At 42.9% G+C, this 22,796-nt stretch overlaps 1 protein-coding gene across 2 annotated transcripts; it reads right to left on the bottom strand.

Moving 5' to 3' along the window:
- Window positions 1–12,079: 12,079 nt before the first annotated feature.
- Window positions 12,080–20,104, bottom strand: bard1 (BRCA1 associated RING domain 1). 2 transcript variants are annotated; one of them, XM_045707813.2, is made up of 4 exons: window positions 16,534–20,104; window positions 13,574–13,684; window positions 13,194–13,320; window positions 12,080–12,349 (listed from the first exon to the last, which is right to left on the bottom strand). In XM_045707813.2, the coding sequence occupies exons 1-4, from the start codon at window positions 16,588–16,590 to the stop codon at window positions 12,249–12,251; spliced, it is 396 nt and encodes a 131-aa protein (XP_045563769.1). In that variant the 5' UTR covers window positions 16,591–20,104; the 3' UTR covers window positions 12,080–12,248. The 2 variants fall into 2 exon arrangements, with proteins under 2 accessions (XP_045563769.1, XP_045563767.1); XM_045707811.2 differs by having other exon boundaries at window positions 13,194–13,335; window positions 16,534–20,103.
- Between the last annotated feature and the right edge of the window lie 2,692 nt (window positions 20,105–22,796).

Below are 22,796 nucleotides of genomic sequence, written 5' to 3'. Positions count from 1 at the left end.
ATCGCATCAGACTCAGTGACACTAAGCTTTTTAGGCTACCTTACCGTAGGCTCTACCCTAACCATTATGACAAGCTCAGGCAGGCCTTGGATGAGATGGAAGAGCGAGAGATAATCAGTAAATCCAGCAGTGAGTATGCCTCCCCGCTCGTGCTGGTCTGGAAGAAGTCTGGTGATCTGAGACTGTGTACAGACTTCCGATGGCTCAATGCTCGCACCGTAAAGGATGCTCACCCTCTACCTCACCAAGCTGATGCTCTGGCAGCCCTGGTTGGCAATGCCTTCTTCTCTACAATGGATTTGACCTCAGGCTACTAAAATGTGGAGGTGCATGAAGACGACAAGAAGTTTACAGCCTTCAGTTCGCCTTTTGGGTTATATGAATATAACCATCTTCCACAAGGACTATGCAACAGCCCAGCTACATTCATGAGGATGATGTTGAGCATTTTTGGGGATCAACATTTTTCTAGCCTTCTATGCTACCTGGACGATGTGCTGGTTTTTGCCCCGACTGAAGAACTTGGAGTCAGTTTTAGAGCATCTCAAAGCCCATAATCTGAAATTGTCTCCAAAGAAATGCCATTTCATGAAGAGGTCAGTGCGGTTCTTGGGGCATGTCATCAGTGAAGGAGGTGTGGCCACAGACCCAGAAAAAGTGAAGGCTATTGCAGGGATGACAGAGAAGGATCTCATGGAGGATAACACGGACGTGCCCTCCCAGGGGAAGATTCGGTCCTTTCTCTAAATGATAGTCTATTACCAGCAGTTCATTGAGGGGTGCTCCACCATCGCTAAGCCGCTGCATGGGCTGACAACTGGGACGAAGGCACCACGCCATGGGAAAGGCAAGAGGAAAAGAGGAATACATAGGAAACTCACAGCAGCAGACTGGACTGGTGATTGCAAACAGGCCTTTAGTCAGTTGAAACAAGCTCTCCTCGATCAGGTCATGCTAGCCCACCCTGATTTTAGTAGACCTTTCTTGCTGTCTGTAGACACATCTAGTAATGGATTAGGTGCTGTCCTCTCCCAGGTGCCAGAGGATGGGTCTGCAGCCAGACCCGTAGCATTCGCTAGCAAATCACTTACTTATGCACAGTCAAAGTATCCTGCCCATACCGTAGGTTAGAGTTTTTTGCTTTACGCTGGGCCGTCTTTGAGAAGTTTAGTCATTGGTTAAGGGGCAAGCCTTTTACTGTATGGACAGACAACAACCGATTAACGTAAGCCCACTGCTAACACAGTTGTCTTCATGCTATAGATTTTGCCATCGACAGCCATCGATACCGTTAAGCCCTGCACAACTAACGTGCTATTTCCTATTCAACAACAGGTATTTACACATGTTATATTTTGTATTGTATTTTTGAAATTTTGTTCGCCCCAGTAAGAAAATGTGATGCAAAGGTTGTCTTCATGCTACAGATTTTGCCATCGACAGCTATCAATACCGTTAAGCCCTGCACAACTAACGTGCTGTTTCCTATTTAACAACAGCAACAGAAATAAATGATGCTCAACTGGGACCACTGGCTGATGTGATTTATCTGGACAAAACACAACGCAAGGAGAGTACGATTTACATCTGTTACATTAAGCCTTAGCCCCAGCCATCTCTTTAAGGATTCACGTGAGGCAATGTGCTAAACAGCAAGTACGGCTGTGTACTAAACAACCAAAGATTAAGACTAAAGGCTGGTTTACACTACGTCAATCGGCATACAGTTGTTAGTCATTATTACTGGAAAATAAACTCAAACAATCATTATTTACAAGTTATTGGCGAGCTAATTACAGAAAATGTCTTATGGTTGTGAGTGTAAAAGCAGGGCAGTCTACCTGAGAATTTTAGAACTTGGACACTGTCTCGTTGGCCTAATGTTATATCCTAATTTGACTTTGGTGCAGGTCATCTTGTTTTTCACATTACAATCTTTGGTAACCACACACTATATCAAATAAAATCAGAGTTTGTCATGTAGCTAACTAGCATGCTAAACAATGAACCCTAAATAATCCCAACTCATAACGTTACTACCCTGCATGAATCTACAGGAGGCAGCTAAACACTAACCAACTAGGTTCAATATTAGATAGTTAACATTAAGCTATAACTAGTAATGTAAATGATCTGAGATATGAATAATATTACTAGACAGATCATACATGTTAGCTAGCTAGCAGTACGCTTTAGCTTGCAATGAGAACGACTGACAAAAATAGAAAATTATAATATCTGAAAATGTAGCTAGCGATACTCTTTTCTTCATCTCCATAGCTATCATACTCTGCTTCAACCGGGCATTCCACTGATTTCAAAACTCGGTCCCACAGAAAGTGTTGAGCCAGCTTTAAAAAAATCTGCATTAGAAAGGATTACCTACACATACGGAGCAACTCATTATAGACAGAAGCGACCAATCCGAACTCATCTCTCGGCATGTCCAGCCCATCCATCATCTCAGCCAATCATGGCTAGAGGAAAGGTTCCTGTCTTTTTCCGTGGCTAAAACAACTAGGCTCGTAATTTAACAATTGTATTCGCATTTACAGATGGCATACAAGTTTGTTATTAAGGCACAAGAATGTTCATGTTCCAGAAGGCATTTCTGCCCAAAAACGCATTTTGATTTAAAACCTTTTCAAATGCCTCTCCTGTGACGGAGTGACATGCAACATATGCCTAGTTTCATGAAATGAGTCACATATGTTGATGTTGGGGTGGTGTGGATGAATATGAAGCTCAAAAATTGCAAAAAATGTTATTTAATATTCACAACATCCTATTGCACAAACCCTTTTATGCCTCAGGACATTTCATTGAATAAAGAAAATAAAGTACAAACGCAAAAACATTTCTTCCAAAACCAAGGAAACAAAGCTCTCCAGAGTAACACAGAGATAATGCAAGGATAGATGAAGAAAGGTAGGCATATTTCTCCATCTAGATCGTTATGGAGTATGAATCATTACTGCTTTAAAGCTCAGGTGAAACGGAGGGTAGAGGATAACAGTCTGTTTAGTGCCACAAATAAAGGGTTAAATGCATGTAAAAATAAAATTCTTGGTCTTTCTTATACCTCTTTGGAACAAACTTCCTTTAGATTTTTTTGGGGGGGACTATCTGTTCCATGTATTGAATCTGTTATCCATATACAGTATACTTCAATAAATTGTTTCGACTGGTACCAGGGACCGTCAGATTTTATTTATTTTTATTTAACTAGGCAAGTCAGTTAAGAACAAATTCTTATTTACAATGACGGCCTAGGAACGACAGATTTTTACCTTGTAAGCTTGGGGATTCGATCTAGCAACCTTTCGGTTACTGGCCCAACGCTCTAACCACTAGGCTACCTGCCACCCCACAAGATGAGTCTTGTGAGGCCTGTGGGCATCCTAAAGCAAAACAACTGACATGTACGTGTTCGTGAGAGTCTCACCTTTACACTGTTCAAACGCCATAGACAGAAGTTGGCAGATCGGCTGTACCGACTTCAGACAAGTCCCAATACATTTGTAGGGGTCGTAGAGCAAAACGGAGAACCCCATCCTGTAGAGTAGGACAATCCGTTCGGGTGCTACAGATGATTTTGTCTGACAAACACTGCTCTGTGTGTTACATAGGCGGATGCACTGGTACATCCAATGCAAAAAAACTGTTCTCTATCTTAAACTGATGGATTTTTATGGGGATGTTTTTATTATGCCAATTCGATTTCCACGGGGCGTAGACATCGACCTTAGGGGGTTAAGAGTTTGAAATGATATACTATGCATGCCAAATGTATCCATGTATGTAACACAGTATAATCAAATCAGATGGTTTTACAGTATAACAATTGTATTACAATATTTTTCATTAGAATATATAAACACACATTTGAAAAACCGCCGCAGAACAAATGTTAAAGGTCACAGCTAATATATTAGCCATGGGAGAAGTCAGAGGTGTCGATTACTGTTGGCTACTTACAGCTGAAGTTCTGGAAGGATAAGCCACAGTAGGAGGCAGGGAAAAGGGTGCCATTTGGGACACAGGCCTGTATAAGATCAATAAGATGCTTAATAACATTAAATAATTAAGTTCATATAGGGCGTAGGCCGAAGTCATGGTTAGAAGCAGAGGTGTAGTGTAGACAACTGTATGACGTGGAGGTGCAAGTTACTAGGCCACTATTTATAAAGACATTTCAATTTATAATAATGCCATATACCGTTGTTTTTTTTTTGTTTCTTTCAAGGTTTCCATTTATTTAAGGTTACTCGCTTTCCTATTTATTTTCTTGAAAAAACAAATAACAAAATTGGATGTCCACAACAATGCTTAAACCATACCAGGAGACCACATTTGAGTTCTGGGAAAAAATGGCACATTTAAATGTTTTGGTGTAGTCACCTTTTAATGAAAATGTGCACCAGTAAGAGACTGTTCTTTGGTTAGAGATGTTTATGTAACGCTCATGTGATTGCAGAGTTTGCTAAACAAATAACCACTGAATTAATGCAAATAATCATGATATTATTCTACCAGTACCAGGCTACTTTTTAGTTAAGATTTAATTGAGAAGGTTTTGGGGAAAGCCAATCCATCTCTACCAGAATGTTATCATCAGAATCATTGCTAACGGCTACACAAAGCATAGATATACGCACGCGCACCACACACACACAGAGGGGCATTCCTGTGCAATTTCAGAAAGCTGTTGGAAAACCCAAATCACTGATGAATTTTGTTCATGTCCTGTTGGGGCTACAGGTTAGCAATGAACCCCGAGTCAGGATTGCTAACAAGGCTGGAAATTCAAAACATCAAAAATCTAATAATTTCAATTTCTCAAACAATCAACTATTTTACACAATTTAAAAGATAAACATCTCCTTAATCTAACCACATTGTTCGATTTTCAAAGAGGCTTTACGGCAAAAGCATAAAGTTAGATTATGTTAGGACAGTACATAGCCACAAAAGTACAAACATCCATTTTCAATTCAAGGTCAGGCGTCACCAAAAGCAGAAACCAGCTAGAATTATGCACTAACCTTTGTCAATCTCCATCAGATGACACTCCTAGGACATTATGTTATACAATACATGCATTTTTTGTTCCATCAAGTTCATATTTATATCCAAAAACAGCATTTTACAGTAGCGTGAAATTCAGATTTTTTTCTTCTCTGACATGCTTCCGGTGAACATAACAAAATTACTATTCGAAAACATTGGTAAATTATAATATTGTCATTCAAAGAATAATATATTATCATCTCGTAATTGCTACCGAATGGCCAGATCTCAAAATAACTTTACTGGGAAATCACATTTTGCAATAAACGGGGTGCTATGCTAAGAACAATAAGCTATGCTATACAGTTAGCATCATCTAATATCGATAATAACATTGTAAATATCCCCTTACCTTTGATTATCTCCATCAGAAGGCACTGCCAGGAATCCCAGGTCCGGAACAAATGTGGTTTCTTTTGACAAAGTTCATAATTTATGTCCAAAGAACACCAAGTAGTTAGCGTTCATTATGCTCCCACAAAACGTGGTGGGGGGGGTTGTAAAATCACGCCGAAAAGCAAAAAAAAACCTAGTAAATAATCTATTTACGTTCGTTCAAACATGTCAAACCTTGTTTAGCATTAATCTTTTGGTCCATTTTTAACGTTAAACATCAGTAATATTTTCACACAACCTATCCTATGTCTTGATAAACAATTAATGACAAACTCACGCTTCTCAGATTTATGCGCAGGCGCAAAAAAATTAAGTGATGACATGTCAACTTCCTTGCATTCTAATTTGCTCTCTGTTTATCATAGACGCTTCAAACAACTTTATAAAGATCGTTGACATCTAGTGGAAGCCGAAGGTGTTGCGAAATGAATCCTTTCTCACTATGGTATCTATAAAACAATGACACTAAATAGTACAGTCACAAAATTCACATTTGTTTTTATCTATTTTTCACAGGTTTTTGCCTGCAATATGAGTTTTGTTATACTTACAGACACCATTTAAACTGTTTTAGAAAATTCAGAGTGTTTTCTATCCGAATGTGTTAATAATATGCATATCCTAGCTTCTGAATTGGTGTAGGAGGCAGTTAAAAATGGGCACATATTTTTTTCAAAATTTCTCAATACTGCCCCCGAGCCCCAACAGGATAATTAACTTGGGCAAATTAATGAATTTTCTAATAAGTTCAACACATTTACAGTTGAAGTCGGAAATTTACATACACTTAGGTTGGAGTCATTAAAACTCATTTTTCAACCACTCCACAAATTTCTTGTTAACAAACTATAGTTTTGGCAAGTCGGTTAGGACATCTACTTTATGCATGACAAGTAATTTTTCCAACAATTGTTTACAGACAGATTATTTCACTGTATCACAATTCCAGTGGGTCAGAAGTTTACATACACTAAGTTGTCTGTGCCTTTAAACAGCTTGGCAAATTCCAGAAAAGTATGTCATGGCTGTAGAAGCTTCTGATATTCTAATTGACATAATTTGAGTCAATTGGAGGTGTATCTGTGGATGTATTTTAAGGCTTACCTTCAAACTCAGTGCCTCTTTGCTTGACATCATGGGAAAATCTAAAGAAATCAGCCAAGACCTCAGAAAAGAAATTGTAGACCTCCACAAGTCTGGTTCATCCTTGGAAGCAATTTCCAAATGCCTGAAAGTACCACATTCATCTGTACAAACAGTACGCAAGTATAAATACCATGGGACCATGCAGCCGTCATACTGCTCAGGAAGGAGACGTGTTCTGTCTCCTAGAGATGAACGAACTTTGGTGCGAAAAGTGCGAATCAATTCCAGAACAACAGCAAAGGACCTTGTGAAGATGCTGGAGGAAGCAGGTACAAAAGTATCTATACCCACAGTAAAACGAGTCCAATATCGAAAACCTGAAAGGCCGCTCAGCAAGGAAGAAGCCACTACACCATAAAAAAAACAGACTACGATTTGCAACTGCACATGGGGACAAAGATCATACTTTTCAGAGAAATGTCCTCTGGTCTGATGAAACAAAAATAGAACTGTTTGGCCATAATGACCATCATTATGTTTGGAGGATAAAGGGTGATGCTTGCTAGCCGAAGAACACCATCCCAACTGTGAAGCACGGGGGTGGCAGCATCATGTTGTGGGGGTGCTTTGCTGCAGGAGGGACTGGTGCAGTTCACAAAATAGATGGCATCATGAGGTAGGAAAATTATGTGGATATATTGAAGCAACATCTCAAGACATCAGTCAGGAAGTTAAAGCTTGGTTGCAAATGGGTCTTCCAAATGGACAATGACCCCAAGCATACTTCCAAATTTGTGGCAAAATGGCTTAAGGACAACAAAGTCAAGGTATTGGAGTGGCCATCACAAAGCCCTGACCTCAATCCTATAGAAAATATACTGCTCAAAAAAATAAAGGGAACACTTAAACAACACATCCTAGATCTGAATGAAAAAGATAATCTTATTAAATACTTTTTTCTTAACATAGTTGAATGTGCTGACAACAAAATCACACAAAAATAATCAATGGAAATCCAATTTATCAACCCATGGAGGTCTGGATTTGGAGTCACACTCAAAATGAAAGTGGAAAACCACACTACAGGCTGATCCAACTTTGATGTAATGTCCTTAAAACAAGTAAAAATGAGGCTCAGTAGTGTGTGTGGCCTCTACGTGCGTGTATGACCTTCCTACAACGCCTGGGCATGCTCCTGATGAGGTGGCGGATGGTCTCCTGAGGGATCTCCTCCCAGACCTGGACTAAAGCATCCGCCAACTCCTGGACAGTCTGTGGTGCAACGTGGCGTTGGTGGATGGAGCGAGACATGATGTCCCAGATGTGCTCAATTGGATTCAGGTCTGGGGAACGGGCGGGCCAGTCCATAGCATCAATGCCTTCCTCTTGCAGGAACTGCTGACACACTCCAGCCACATGAGGTCTAGCATTGTCTTGCATTAGGAGGAACCCAGGGCCAACCGCACCAGCATATGGTCTCACAAGGGGTCTGAGGATCTCATCTCGGTACCTAATGGCAGTCCGGCTACCTCTGGCGAGCACATGGAGGGCTGTGCGGCCCCCCAAAGAAATGCCACCCCACACCATGACTGACCCACCGCCAAACCGGTCATGCTGGAGGATGTTGCAGGCAGCAGAACGTTCTCCACGGCATCTCCAGACTCTGTCACGTCTGTCACGTGCTCAGTGTGAACCTGCTTTCATCTGTGAAGAGCACAGGGCGCCAGTGGCGAATTTGCCTATCTTGGTGTTCTCTGGCAAATGCCAAACGTCCTGCACGGTGTTGGGCTGTAAGCACAACCCCCACCTGTGGACATCGGGCCCTCATACCACCCTCATGGAGTCTGTTTCTGACCGTTTGAGCAGACACATGCACATTTGTGGCCTGCTGGAGGTCATTTTGCAGGGCTCTGGCAGTGCTTCTCCTGCTCCTCCTTGCACAAAGGCGGAGGTAGCGGTCCTGCTGCTGGGTTGTTGCCCTCCTACGGCCTCCTCCACGTCTCCTGATGTACTGGCCTGTCTCCTGGTAGCGCCTCCATGCTCTGGACACTACGCTGACAGACACAGCAAACCTTCTTGCCATAGCTCGCATTGATGTGCCATCCTGGATGAGCTGCACTACCTGAGCCACTTGTGTGGGTTGTAGACTCCGTCTCATGCTACCACTAGAGTGAAAGCACCGCCAGCATTCAAAAGTGACCAAAACATCAGCCAGGAAGCATAGAAACTGAGAAGTGGTCTGTGGTCCCCACCTGCAGAACCACTCCTTTATTGGGGGTGTCTTGCTAATTGCCTATAATTTCCACCTGTTGTCTATTCCATTTGCACAACAGCATGTGAAATTTATTGTCAATCAGTGTTGCTTCGTAAGTGGACAGTTTGATTTCACAGAAGTGTGATTGACTTGGAGTTACATTGTGTTGTTTAAGTGTTCCCTTTATTTTTTTGAGCAGTGTATGTGGACAGAACTGAAAAAGCATGTGCAAGCAAGGAGGCCTATAAACCTGACTCAGATACACCAGCTCGGTCAGGAGGAATGGGCCAAAATTCACCCAACTTATTGTGGGAAGGTTGTGGAAGGCTACCCGAAATGTTTGATCCAAGTTAAACAATTTAAAGGCAATGCTACCAAATACTAATTGAGTGTATGTGAACTTCTGACCCACTGGGAATGTGATGAAAGAAATAAAAGCTGAAATAAATAATTCTCTCTATTATTCTGACATTTCACATTCTTAAAAGAAAGTGGTGATCCTAACTGCCGTAAGAAAGGGAAATCTTACTAGGATTAAATGTCAGGAATTGTGAAAAACGTATTTTAAATGTATTTGGCTAAGGTGTATGTAAACTTCTGACTTCAACTGTGTGTATACACACACATATACAGTGGGGCAAAAAAGTATTTAGACAGCCACCAATTGTGCAAGTTCTCCCACTTAAAAAGATGAGAGAGGCCTGTAATTTTCATCATAGGTATGACAGACTATGACAGACAAAATGAGGAAAAAAAATCCTGAAAATCACATTGTAGGATTTTTTATGAATTTATTTGCAAATTATGGTAGAAAAAAGTATTTGGTCACCTACAAACAAGCAAGATTTCTGGCTCTCACAGACCTGTAACTTCTTCTTTAAGAGGCTCCTCTGTCCTCCACTCGTTACCTGTATTAATGGCACCTGTTTGAACTTGTTATCAGTATAAAAGACACCTGTCCACAACCTCAAACAGTCACACTCCAAACTCCACTATGGCCAAGACCAAAGAGCTGTCAAAGGACACCAGAAACTAAATTGTAGACCTGCACCAGGCTGGGAAGACTGAATCTGCAATAGGTAAGCAGCTTGGTTTGAAGAAATCAACTGTGGGAGCAATTATTAGGAAATGGAAGACATACAAGACCACTGATAATCTCCCTCGATCTGGGGCTCCACGCAAGATCTCACCCCGTGGGGTCAAAATGATCACAAGAACGGTGATCAAAAATCCCAGAACCACACGGGGGGACCTAGTGAATGACCTGCAGAGAGCTGGGACCAAAGTAACGAAGCCTGCCATCAGTAACACACTACGCCGCCAGGGACTCAAATCCTGCAGTGCCAGACGTGTCCCCCTGCTTAAGCCAGTACATGTCCAGGCCCGTCTGAAGTTTGCTAGAGAGCATTTGGATGATCCAGAAGAGGATTGGGAGAATGTCATATGGTCAGATGAAACCAAAATATAACTTTTTGGTAAAAACTCAACTCGTCGTGAGTTACCTACTGTGAAGCATGGGGGTGGAAACATCATGCTTTGGGGCTGTTTTTCTGCAAAGGGACCAGGACGACTGATCCGTGCAAAGGAAAGAATGAATGAATGGGGCCATGTATCGTGAGATTTTGAGTGAAAACCTCCTTCCATCAGCAAGGGCATTGAAGATGAAACGTGGCTGGGTCTTTCAGCATGACAATGATCCCAAACACACCGCCCGGGCAATGAAGGAGTGGCTTCGTAAGAAGCATTTCAAGGTCCTGGAGTGGCCTAGCCAGTCTCCAGATCTCAACCCCATAGAAAATCTTTGGAGGGAGTTGAAAGTCCATGTTGCCCAGCGACAGCCCCAAAACATCACTGCTCTAGAGGAGATCTGCATGGAGGAATGGGCCGAAATACCAGCAACAGTGTGTGAAAACCTTGTGAAGACTTACAGAAAACGTTTGACCTGTGTCATTGCCAACAAAGGGTATATAACAAAGTATTGAGATAAACTTTTGTTATTGACCAAATACTTATTTTCCACAATAATTTGCAAATAAATTCATAAAAAATCCTACAATGTGATTTTCTGGAGAAAAAAAATCTCATTTTGTCTGTCATAGTTGAAGTGTACCTATGATGAAAATTACAGCCCTCTCGCATCTTTTTAAGTGGGAGAACTTGCACAATTGGTGGCTGACTAAATACTTTTTTGCCCCACTGTATACACACACTGAACAAAAATATGAATTCAACTTCCAACATTTTAAAAGATTTAACTGAGTTTGCCACGGCAGCAGCTACCCTTCCTGGGGTCCAGCAAAATGAATGCAGCTTATACCATTTTAAAAACATTACAATACATTCACAGATTTCACAACACACTGTGTGCCCTCATTCCCCTACTCCACCACATATCTACAGTACAAAATCCATGTCGACGTGTGTATATGTTATCATGTGTGTATCCATGTGTCTGTGCCTATGTTTGTGTTGCTTCACAGTCCCCGTTATACCATGTGTATTTTTTAAATACATTTTTACTGCTTGCATCAGTAACTTCATGTGGAATAGAGTTCCATGTAGTACTGTGCGCCTCCCATAATCTGTTCTGGACTTGGGGAGTTATCGTTCATAGACGGAAATCAGTCAATTTAAATAAATAAATTAGGCCCTAATCTATTGATTTCACATGACTAGGCAGGGGCACAGCCATTGGTGGGCATAGACCCACCCACTTGGGAGGCAGGTCCACCCACTGAGGAGACATGCCCAGTCAACCAGAATGATATTTTCCCCACAAAAAGGCTTTATTACAGACAAATTCTCTTCAGCACCCCCCTCCCCCCTCAAACGATCCTACAGGTGAAGAAGCCGGATGTGAATATCCTGGGCTGGCGTGGTTACACACGGTCTGAGGTTGTGAGGCCGGTTGGATGTACTGCCAAATTCTCTAAAATGACATTGGTGGCGGCTTATGGTAGAGAAATTAACATTCAATTCTCTGGCAACAGCTCTGGTGGACATTAATGCAATCAGCATGCCAATTACACACTCCCTCAAAACTTGAAACATCTGTGGCATTGTGTTGTGTGACAAAATTGCACATTTTAGAGTAGCTTTTTATTGTCCCCAGCACAAGCTGCACCTGTGTGATGATCATGCTGTTTAATCAGCTTCTTGATATGCCACACCTGTCAGGTGGATGGATTATCTTGGCAAAGGAGAAATGCTTACTAGCAGGGATGTAAACAAATTTGTGCTCAAAATTCAAGAGAAATAAGCTTTGTGCGTATGGAACATTTCTGGGATGTTTTATTTCAGCTCATAAAAAAATGGGACCAACACTTTACATGTATTTTGTTCAGTTCAATACATTTTGGAATATTGTTGAAGTCCGTTTTAATGTCTGGATTCCGTGATTCCATCCTCATTCTCTGCAAAGCAGATTTTATTGGGCCTTAGGTTATTTACAGCTGAAGTTGAGGACCCAGCAACCGTTCAGGAGACCCAGGAGAGAGAACAGGGTGGTGGGCATCGGCCCGTCTGGTACCACCACATGGGTGACTGGAGGAATGGGAGAAAACTGGATTTCATTGAAGAGCTACCATTCACAATATGTTCCAATGAATAGAAATAGACAGTTGAATAAAAGTTTAATAGAATACTCCAGAACATTATTTAAATAAAAAGCTTGGTAGTGTCGTGCAATGTCTTTGTTGTGAGTGATTGCAACACAGACGTGGGTATAATCACCCCCATTCACAACAGGCTTAGATAATGTGACTTTCTTCTAATAAAAAATGTAAGACATTCTTATTGCCTCTTCAGTCAACAAGGCTCTGTGGCTGACAATCTGCAAAATGACCTTAATTGTATCTCTGGGCTAAATTCTATGGTTTACATGCTGTGGAGCTTTGCTCTGCCTTCACTTTAAATAATAGGAGACACTCAGACACTAAAGTCTTTACTACCCAAAGCCCTAAAGACAGACTTTGAGACACAGAGAGACACTTCCATTTTCCGTTCATTTGAATACTGTAGTCTAATGTTCATCACAACAGAAGTCACAAACAGCTTATGAGAAATGACTTCAATTACTTTACAGGCATTCAGCCATGTTCCCTGTTCTAACTGCCATTACCAGAGACCTGACAAACTGCCTTCTCTGTTGCTCTCTACTACTAGGATTTGCAAATCTCCAAGAAACATATAAGGGACATCTGTATCATCATGTACCTGTATGAGAAACGATTTTGCAACGATTCCTTTCACACTACTAAAACTGTCTTTGATTTCCGGTAGTATCTAAGCACTATGGTTAGACTATCTTTGGTTGTGATGAGATCATCCCAGATACAGTTAAGGTAACAAATGTGCTCTAGCAGGTTGAAGTGGACAGGTAAGTTACCTGAGCAAGAGAAGGCATCAGCCCTCTTTCCTCCCAGGGGGATTCCCAGTTTGGCCAGCTGGTTATGTTGGGACAGTTTACTGCCCAATACTACCAACTGTTCCTTCCGTCTCACCCCATCACTGGCCTGAAACACAATAGACTGTAGACAGACCAACTCAAATATTACATCGATTTTTGGGGGGGAACCTTAATTTATACAGGCCCGTTGAGAAAAATATATATTTTTCAGAGACCAGTTAAAACACTACCCACAATACCACAACTCCTTTAGACTCCTTTGTTCATAGTTGTATTGTACATTGGGGAAAAGTACATTTAGTAAATCGTTAATGTAACATTGATTTTATCTGAGAACAGTGTTGGGCTGATGGCCATACCTTACTGAGGTTGGGTGGAGGACTGAGAGGGGAGTTGGGATCCTTCAGAGGCTGACTGAAGGATTGCCTGAGTTCACAGCATAGTCCACAGGACGAAGACCAAACATATTCCTGTGAGACAGAGATAGACAGTTTGTCAGACTTAAACCAGACAAACCATACAAAATACTGTATCCTGACACTAATCAATGGTTATACTTATATCTCATGACATACCCTTTGCCATCTAGTAGCTGGCCTGCATGAAATACAGATTTTCTGGATGTGGAGATTAGGGTTACACAGGCATGGATCATGGTAACATGAACTCGCTCATTGGTGACAATATGATACAAGAACACACGGGCTATGCGAATCCAGTGTGCAGCAGCGCAGCGTAGAGACACTGAAGACAATGTGAAACAGCACGTTCCTGAAGGAGGGGAAGAAGGAGGGATGAGGAAAAGGAGGAGAAGAGAGGGGAGAAGCAGAACGGGTTGGTGCCTAAAGATTAGGCGTCAGCAAAGATAACACCTGGGGGACAATTAATAGGTCCACTGGTCCATAAAATATTTCATTTGGATTCAAAACCCCCCATACACACTGATAGATACACAAACTCTCACACACATATATATATACACACAGATAGGCACACACCTACAAACACACAACGCCCGCACACACAAACAAACACACATACACACACTGAAAGGAAGTGCATCGTTTTGGTTTATGGAACAGCACACCAACGAAGTAGCTAAATAAAAGTTAAAGGCATGGAAAGTGTTTTGGGCAGCTGTTGTGTGTCTCCAATGCCTCGATCAGACTGACATTCACCTTTTGCTACTATTTCTGTCAAGGTTACTCATACAAGTGAATTAAATCCAACCTACGCACCACACAGAACACATTGCAAACGCAGCGTTCCATTGGAAATGAATGTACTTCTGGTGTACCAAAATACAATAACGCTGTTGGTCTGATCGAGGCATTAGGGGTGTGGGTAACCACTGAAACCAAGCCTTCCATATTGATGAGGGAAAATGTATTAATTGATCAATTCAGAGTTTCACACATACTGTACACAGTGCAAAGAGTTCTGTCCTAAAATTTGTTCAAACTTCCCCCATTTACATATGACAAATCCTGCTATAAATGAACAGGCCAAATGTTTTATATGTAAGTAGATACCCCATTGAAATCCTATTTTATTGATCCTGATGCATACATAATGTGTGAGGATCCAAGCCAAGCCATTGACAGACAGAAGAGTCACCAGAAACACCAGATGCATGAATGTGTCCAGCTCTATGTGCAGCTGGGGAAGCAAGGCGAACAGCTGTGAACACTCCAAAACACCTTGTCTGGGAGTGCCGGGAGAGGAGCATGTCATCTGTAGCCTCAGATATCGTCTGTCTATAATCATAATTTGGTGGGTGCTTTAATATTTCCTATTTCACACATATAGAAGTGTGTATTTTTGTTGCATATCCAAACTATTTCTGAGTCTAGAGAGACTATGTCATCTGTATTGACAGAGAAGACATGTGCCTCCATCCGTGACAAACACACACTTTCCAAGTAATCTAAATCCACAAACAACGAAGACAGTCTGTCCAATGTTGCAGATGCAGAGCTGGGTTGAGGCAGGCACTATCAAGATGGACGATCTCAAAGTGGACATGGCCACAGAGAAATCTTCTTCCCCTCACTGTGCAGCTCTGTGTGGCAATCAATCCAGTAGGAATGGCACTGGTTCTCTGTCTCCAACCCAGCCTTCAGGGAAATAATTTCTGACTTAGAGAGCCAGGGGGTATGTGTGTGTGTGTTATCGCGCAGCAGCATGTGTGCATCCCTGCGTTTGTGTGGAGGCTAGATTAATTGATAGTGTGTGACGGGCAAGGGTTGCATTTGTCTTGTGGCATCATGACAGATTGTCTGGGAACCGGTCTCTTTTGCCTTGCAGACAACTAGCAGGCAGGTAGGATAAACCTGAGTAAATCTGCTGTCGCTAACCTCCGTCGCCAAGGCCCCGGGCGCCAACCACTACAGCACATCAATGTGATGAGTGGGGAAAAGAGAAGGAAGGAGAGAGAAAGGAAATATGGGGGGGAGATGGAGGGCGAAAATATATTGTAGAAGGGATAGAAGGAGGAGAGAGAAGAGAGGGGGGAATGGTGGAAGGAAGGAAGGAAGGAAGGAAGGAAGGAAGGAAGGAAGGAAGGAAGGAAGGAAGGAAGGAAGGAAGGAAGGAAGGAAGGAAGGAAGGAAGGAAGGAAGGAAGGAAGGAAGGAAGGAAGGAAGGAAGGAAGGAAGGAAGGAAGGAAGGAAGGAAGGAAGGAAGGAAGGAAGGAAGGAAAAAGAGAAGCAGGAAGGAAAAAGAGAAGCAGGGCGGGAGGAGGCAGAAAAAGAGAAAAATAAAGCAATTGCTCCTCCAGCTCTCCATTAATGACTGTCCTGTCTCAACACACACCAAAATGCCTCAGCCGCGCTCCATTGGTCTGTACATTATGAGGTCATAACACTTCACCATCCAACAACCAATGAGTGTCACCTACTGTGTGATTGTAGTTATCCATCTAGTGCACATCATGCTACAAGAAAAATTATCACTACCTCAGTCTCTTTTCATGCTGACTTCAGGTGAATGATTTTAGATTAAGTCAGCATGAAAAGAGACAGGTATTTTTTCTTGGGGTTGCAGGTATTGCAGGTAGCCTAGCAGTTAGAGCGTTGGGCCAGTAACCGAAAGGTTGCTGGTTCGAATCCCCGAGCTGACTATGTAAAACATATGTTGATGTGCCCTTGAGCAAGGCACATTACCCTAATTGCTCCTTTAAGGGGCTCTGGATAAGAGCGTCTGTTAAATGACTTGAATGCAAAATTACATAGGACCTCTACGCCTGTGAGGGTAAACAAAGAATTTCTGTGCAAAAGAATGGACAAATAAACATCTTCTCTATTCTATCCATACTCACAAAACGCTCTGTGAAGCTCCGTGTTGACAGCGTCAAGTATATGAGAGTCGTTCTCATTGCCTGGTGTGTTCAACAGCACCCCTCTCCTAACCAACACCTCCACTACACACTGGTGGCCCAGGTTATACGCTTCATGGTGAAACACAAGAGCGTTATTACATACCATATACAGTACCAGTCAAAAGTTTGGCGACACCTACTAATTCAAGGGTTTTCCTTTATTTGTACTATTTTCTACATTGTTGAATAATTGTCAAGCCATCAAAACCATGAAATAACACATGGAATCATGTAGTAACCAAAAAAGTGTTAAACAAATCAAAATATATTTTATATTTGAGATTCTTCAAGTAGCCAGCTTTTGCCTTGATGACAGCTATGCACACTCTTGGCATTCTCTCAACCAGCTTCATGAGGTAGTCACCTGGAATGCATTTCAATTAACAGGTGCACCTTGTTAAAAGTTAATTTGTAAGGAATTTATTTCATCTTAATGAGTTTGAGCCAATCAGTTGTGTTGTGACAAGGTATAGGTGGTATACAGAAGATAGCCCTATTTGGTAAAAGATCAAGTTCATATTATGGAAAGAACAGCTCAAATAAGTAAAGAGAAATAGTTAATCATTACTTTAAGACATGAAGGTTAGTCAATCTGGAAAATTTCAAGAACTTTTAAAGTTTCTCCAAGTGCAGTCAGAAAAACCATCAAGTGCTATGATGAAACTGTCTCTCATGAGGACCGCCTGTAACATGGGTCGTATAAAGGGGACCAAGGCGCAGCGTGTAAAGTGCTCATATTTCCTTTTAATGATAACACTTAAACAAAATAACAAAAACGACAGCCAACAGTTCCGTCAGGTACATAGACAAATCGGAAAACAACTACCCACAAAAACTCAGGAAGAAAAACCCCTACTTAAATATGATCTCCAATCAGAGGCAACGAGGACCAGCTGCCTCCAATTGGAGATCAACCCAAAAAACAACATAGAAATAGAAAACCTAGAACAAACATAGAAATAGAAAACATAGAAAAACACAAAACACCCCCTGACCTACTCTACTATAGAAAATGACATCTTACTAGGGTCAGGATGTGACAGTACCCCCCCTAAAGGTGCAGACTCCGAATGCAACAAACCAACAAAAAAAACACAAAACAAAAGGGAGGGTAGGGAGGGTGATAATTGTCTATGGCGGCTCAAATGCAGTCCACATAACCTTAACCTCCAGCATAGGAGGCGGCTCCGGTTCGGGGCGTACTCCCCGCTCCACCCACTGATCTTTCTGCTTTATTACCACCTGACCGTGGATCGTCGTCGAAGGAACCGGACTGTAGATCATTGCTGGAGGTTCCGGGCTGCAGGCCGCCGCTGAAGACTCCGGGCTGCGGACTGCCGCTGAAGACTCCGGACTGACTGGGGAGCGTCGCTGGAGGCTCCGGACTGACTGGGGAGCATCGCTGGAGGCTCCGGACTGAAGAGCGTCGCATCGCTGGAGGCTCTGGACTGAAGAGCGTCGCGTCGCTGGAGGCTCCGGACGGAAAAGTGTCGCCGGAGGCTCCGGACGGAAAATTGTCGCCGGAGGCTCTGGACGGAAAATTGTCGCCGGAGGCTCCGGACTGGGAGGCGTCATCATAGGTTCCGGACTAATGACCGTTGCTGCTGGCTCCATGCCATGGATCATCTCTACAGGTTCCGCGCCAAGGATCATCACTGGAGGCTTCTTACCATGGATTATCTCTACAGGTGCCGGGCCATGGATTATTCCTACAGGCTTCGTGCCATGGTTTATCCCTACAGGCTCCGGACCATTTATAATCCCTCCAGGCTTTTTGCCAAGGATTATTTCTTCAGGTTCCAGGCCATGGATTACCTCTTCAGGCTTCGTGCCATGGAATATCCCTACAGGCTCCGGGCCATAGATCATCACTAGAGGTTTAGTGCCATGGATCATCTCTACAGGCGTTGGACCATCGATTATCACTGGAGGCTTTGTACGTGGAGCAGGAACCGGTCTCACCGGACTGGGGAGACGCACTGAGGACCGAGTGCTCAAAGCAGGCACCGGCTGTACTGGGTTATGGATTATGGATGCACTGGAGGGAGAGTGTGAAGAACAGGCACAGGACGTACTGGATTCTGGAGGCGCACTGGAGGGAGAGCACGAGGAGCAGGCACAGGACGTACTGTGCTATAGAGGCGCACTGGAGAGAGAGTGCGAGAGGCAGGCACATGCTCACCACAAAAAGCACGGGGAGTTGACTCAGGCCTCACCCCTGGCCCAGCCAAACTACCCGTGTGCCCCCCACCCAAAAATGTTTTGGGGCTGCCTCTCGTTCTTCCCAGGTAGGCTCCGGTATCTCTCGATTACCTGGCCCCAGGTCCAATTTCTCCTCTCCGTCCACTCACTATGTGACCAGGTGTCCATTTCAGCCCGGGCACGCTGCTTGATCCAATCATGGTGGGTAGTTCTGTAACATGGGTCGTATAAAGGGGTCCAAGACACAGCGTGTAAAGTGCTCATATTTCCTTTTAATGTTAACACTTAAACAAAATAACAAAAATGACAGCCAACAGTTCCGTCAGGTACATAGACAAAACGGAAAACTACCCACAAAAACCCAGGAAGAAAAACCCCTACTTAAATATGATCTCCAATCAGAGACAATGAGGACCAGCTGCCTCCAATTGGAGATCAACCCCAAAAAAAAAACATAGAAATAGAAAACCTAGAACACAAACATAGAAATAGAAAACATATAAAAACACAAAACACCCCCTGTCACGCCCTGACCTCTACTATAGAAAATGACATCTTGCTAGGGTCGGGACGTGACACCGCCACAGGAAAGGAAGACCCTGAGTTACCTCTGCTGCAGTGGATAAGTTCATTAGAGTTAGCAGTCTCAGAAATTGCAGCACAAATAAATGCTTCACAGAGTTCAAGTAACAGACACATCTCAACATCAACTTGGGACAAGAAACACGAGCAATGGATATTAGACTGGTGGCAATCACGTGCCTTTGTGAGACGCAGTGTAGGTAAACGGATGATCTCCACATGTGTGGTTCCTACCGTGAAGCATGGAGGAGGTGATGTGAGGGGGTGCTATGCTGGTGACACGGTCTGTGATTTATTTAGAATTCAAGGCACACTTAACCAGCATGGCTACCACAGCATGCCATCCCATTTGGGTTGCGCTTAGTGGGACTATCATTTGTTTTTCAACAGGACAATGACCCAACACACCTCCATGGTGTGTAAGGGCTATTCAACCAAGGAGAGAGATGGAGTGCTGCATCACATGACCTGGACTCCACAATCACCCGACCTTAACCCAATTGAGATGGTTTGGGATGAGTTGGACCGCAAAGTGAAGGAAAAGCAGGCAACAAGTGCTCAGCATATGTGGGAACTCCTTCAAGACTGTTGGAAAATCATTCCAGGTGAAGCTGGTTGAGAGAATGCCAAGAGTGTGCAAAGCTGTCATCAAGGCAAAGGGTGGCTACTTTGAAGAATCCAAAATATATTTTGATTTGTTTAACACTTTTTTATATATATTACATGATTCCATATGTGTTATTCCATAGATTTGATGTACCACTAACCCTATACTGTACCACTAACCCCCCCCCCCCCCGAGGTGTCTTATTGCTTTTATAAACCGGTTGCCAACACAGCAAGGCAAGGAACGACACATCTAAATTGAACATTTTGCTTTAATAAATTCATAAATACATTCCGCCAGAAAAAGTAGTCCGGACAAAAGTTGTGTTGCTAGACTGGTTGCTGTGAAACATAACCACAGGCTAGCTAGCAAACGTACATTACATTGATGTAAAAACCATGTCTGTACATATTTTAAATCAGTCCATTTTAAGAAAACGTTCTCCCTCCTTCCCCTTCGCCCAAAATTAAGTTGAACATCAAACCACACTTTGTTCACCAAACCCTCAGGTGTTTCAGTGTCCAGAGCCTTGGATTGTTTGATGAGCTGCATGTCGTGTTGAAAATTCAGTTATGGCTGCGTGGTGGGCAGTTGTCGCGCCCCTCTTTCCTCAACTTTTTAATTACGTCTTCAAACACATTGTTGCTCGTTGTGAATTCGGTGTCGTTCTGTATATTCCATGCCAAACTTTTTGTTGTATTCCCCAACTCAATGAATCCCTACTTCTGCACACCAATCAATGAAGCAGGAAAGTGCAACTTTGTTTGTTTCACTGTGTTATTTTAGTTTCGATTTCTCTCAAGTTCATCTAAACGCTTATTTTCTACATCGGCATGTAGAACTATTGTTGATGTAGCCATTTTATCGAGGTGAAAAGGCGCAATGCTATCAAGGTAAAAAGGCTAAACATCATAGTCATGGCATACAGTCTCACATACATACGGCTAAATCCTGTTTTAGCCAATCAGCAGCCAGTATCCAAACTACCAGGTTTATAAACGTCAGTATAGGGCAACTACATACTTCGGTAATTGCATAATTTCTATTACAAACTGTATATTATATCGGTTTGGGCTTCTTGCTGTCAATTTCCAGTCTACAAATAATTTGTAATTATGTTCCAGCCCCCCAACCATCTGCTCAAGAACAAAATGGGCACGCGGCTAAATCTAGTGGATGATCCCTGCTGCATCATATTACTATGTAATAACTACATCACTAGCACTGATAACATTACAAATAAAGGTACATTTCACTTGAATATTTATGGTAGATATTCAGTGAGTTCGTTAAAAAGACAATCATAGATTAGAAATATGCTTAAGTATAACAGCTCTTGTATCCAGCAGGACAAAGTTAAAGACTGGCATGCTATAACAACATCGTTGTATTTTGCTGTCTAGACAGGAAGACTGAGGGAGATGAGGCTTCACTCACCAGTAGGGTCCATCCAGCGTTGTCTTTCAGGTTGGGGTCAGCCCCCTGGTCTAGGAGCTCCTTCACTGTCTCCACATCTCCCTGTGGGGTGGACAGATGGGTGAGACAAGCCACAGGTTTAGGGTGAGTTTTTAAGAGACATGTGAACATGCCATCCAAACACATTAGCTGATCCAAACTTATCCTACACAGGCATCATGGTCCCTGCAGCTGTTATCAAATCGGGTTCTCAGGTACAGAGTCAGTTATTAGAGACATGAGAACATGCCCTTCACACAACCAGGATCTTCGTGTGCCCTATATAGGGAATAGGGTGCAATTTGGGACATAGTCAGAAATGAGATGAGAGACATATTCCACCAGGTTTTATGTTTGTCACACCCTGATATGTTTCACCTGTCTTGTGTTTGTCTCCACCCCCCACCAGGTGTCTCCCATTTGTCCTCATTATCTCATGTGTATTTATACCTGCGTTTTCTGTTTGTCTGTTCATGTTGTCCTACCTGTGTGTTTCCTGTGCTCTAGTTTTTCCTAGTCTTCCCAGTTCTGACCTTTCTGCCTGCCGTCCTGTACCTGCCTGACTCTGATTTGGATTACGACTCTTTGTCTGCCGTCCTGTACCTGCCTGACTGATTTGGATTACGACTCTTTGTCTGCCGTCCTGTACCTGCCTGACTGATTTGGAGTACGACTCTTTGCCTGCCCTTTGTACTGTAATAAACTCTGAGACTCGTACGCTCTAATTCAAACTATAACAGCTCAGGCTAAGACCCAGATGCTGACACAGGAGGTGGATAGTACGAGTCTCAGAGTTTATTATAGTACAAGGGGCAGGCAAAAGGTAACTCAATGTAGACAGAGTCGTAATCCAAATCAGAGTCAGGCAGGTACGGGACGGCAGGCAGGGTCAGAACTAGAGCACAGCGAACACGCTGGTAGGACTTGACGGGACAAGATGAACTGGAAACAGACAAACAGAAAACGTAGGTATAAACACACAGGAGATAATGAAGACAAATGGGAGACACCTGGTGGGGGGTGGGGGGTGGGGGTGGAGACAAGCACAAGACAGATGAAACAGATCAGGGTGTGACAATACTACTCTTGTATTTTTTTGTAGTTTAAGGTTTTCTGAGTGCCTTTTGAATCTGGCTTAAATCTGACTTTCTAAATCGCTCCTGGTTGTACTGTGGTTCTCTCATTGCCCATAGTACTACTCTTAGCTGATCAGACAAGCATTCCCTTCCTTTCTCAGCCCTGGGAGAATAGTGGGGAGCTTAACATAAGCCCTGTAAACACGGCTGTAATCCCTGCCTGGATCCTCCACAAGGTAATCAATGTTCCAACGCTGTGAATGGTTGAGAATAGCACCAGG

This window comes from Salmo salar, chromosome 25 (assembly GCF_965601325.2).
Source record: "Salmo salar chromosome 25, fSalSal1, whole genome shotgun sequence".
NCBI classification, from domain to species: Eukaryota; Metazoa; Chordata; class Actinopteri; order Salmoniformes; family Salmonidae; genus Salmo; species Salmo salar.
The sequence above is the reverse complement of the archived record's forward strand: the minus strand, read 5'-3'. Positions and strand labels throughout refer to the sequence as shown.

Bases quoted from the DNA above. Each gene is read 5' to 3' on its own strand.
- bard1 (XM_045707811.2), bottom strand. From the start codon at position 16,590: ATGAGAACGACTCTCATATACTTGACGCTGTCAACACGGAGCTTCACA. The intron at 13,685-16,533 runs GTGAGTATGGAT...TCTGTCTCACAG, and splicing joins GGAGCTTCACAGAGCGTTTT to GAATATGTTTGGTCTTCGTC. The intron at 13,336-13,573 runs GTATGGCCATCA...GTCTGTCTACAG, and splicing joins CTCCACCCAACCTCAGTAAG to TCTATTGTGTTTCAGGCCAG.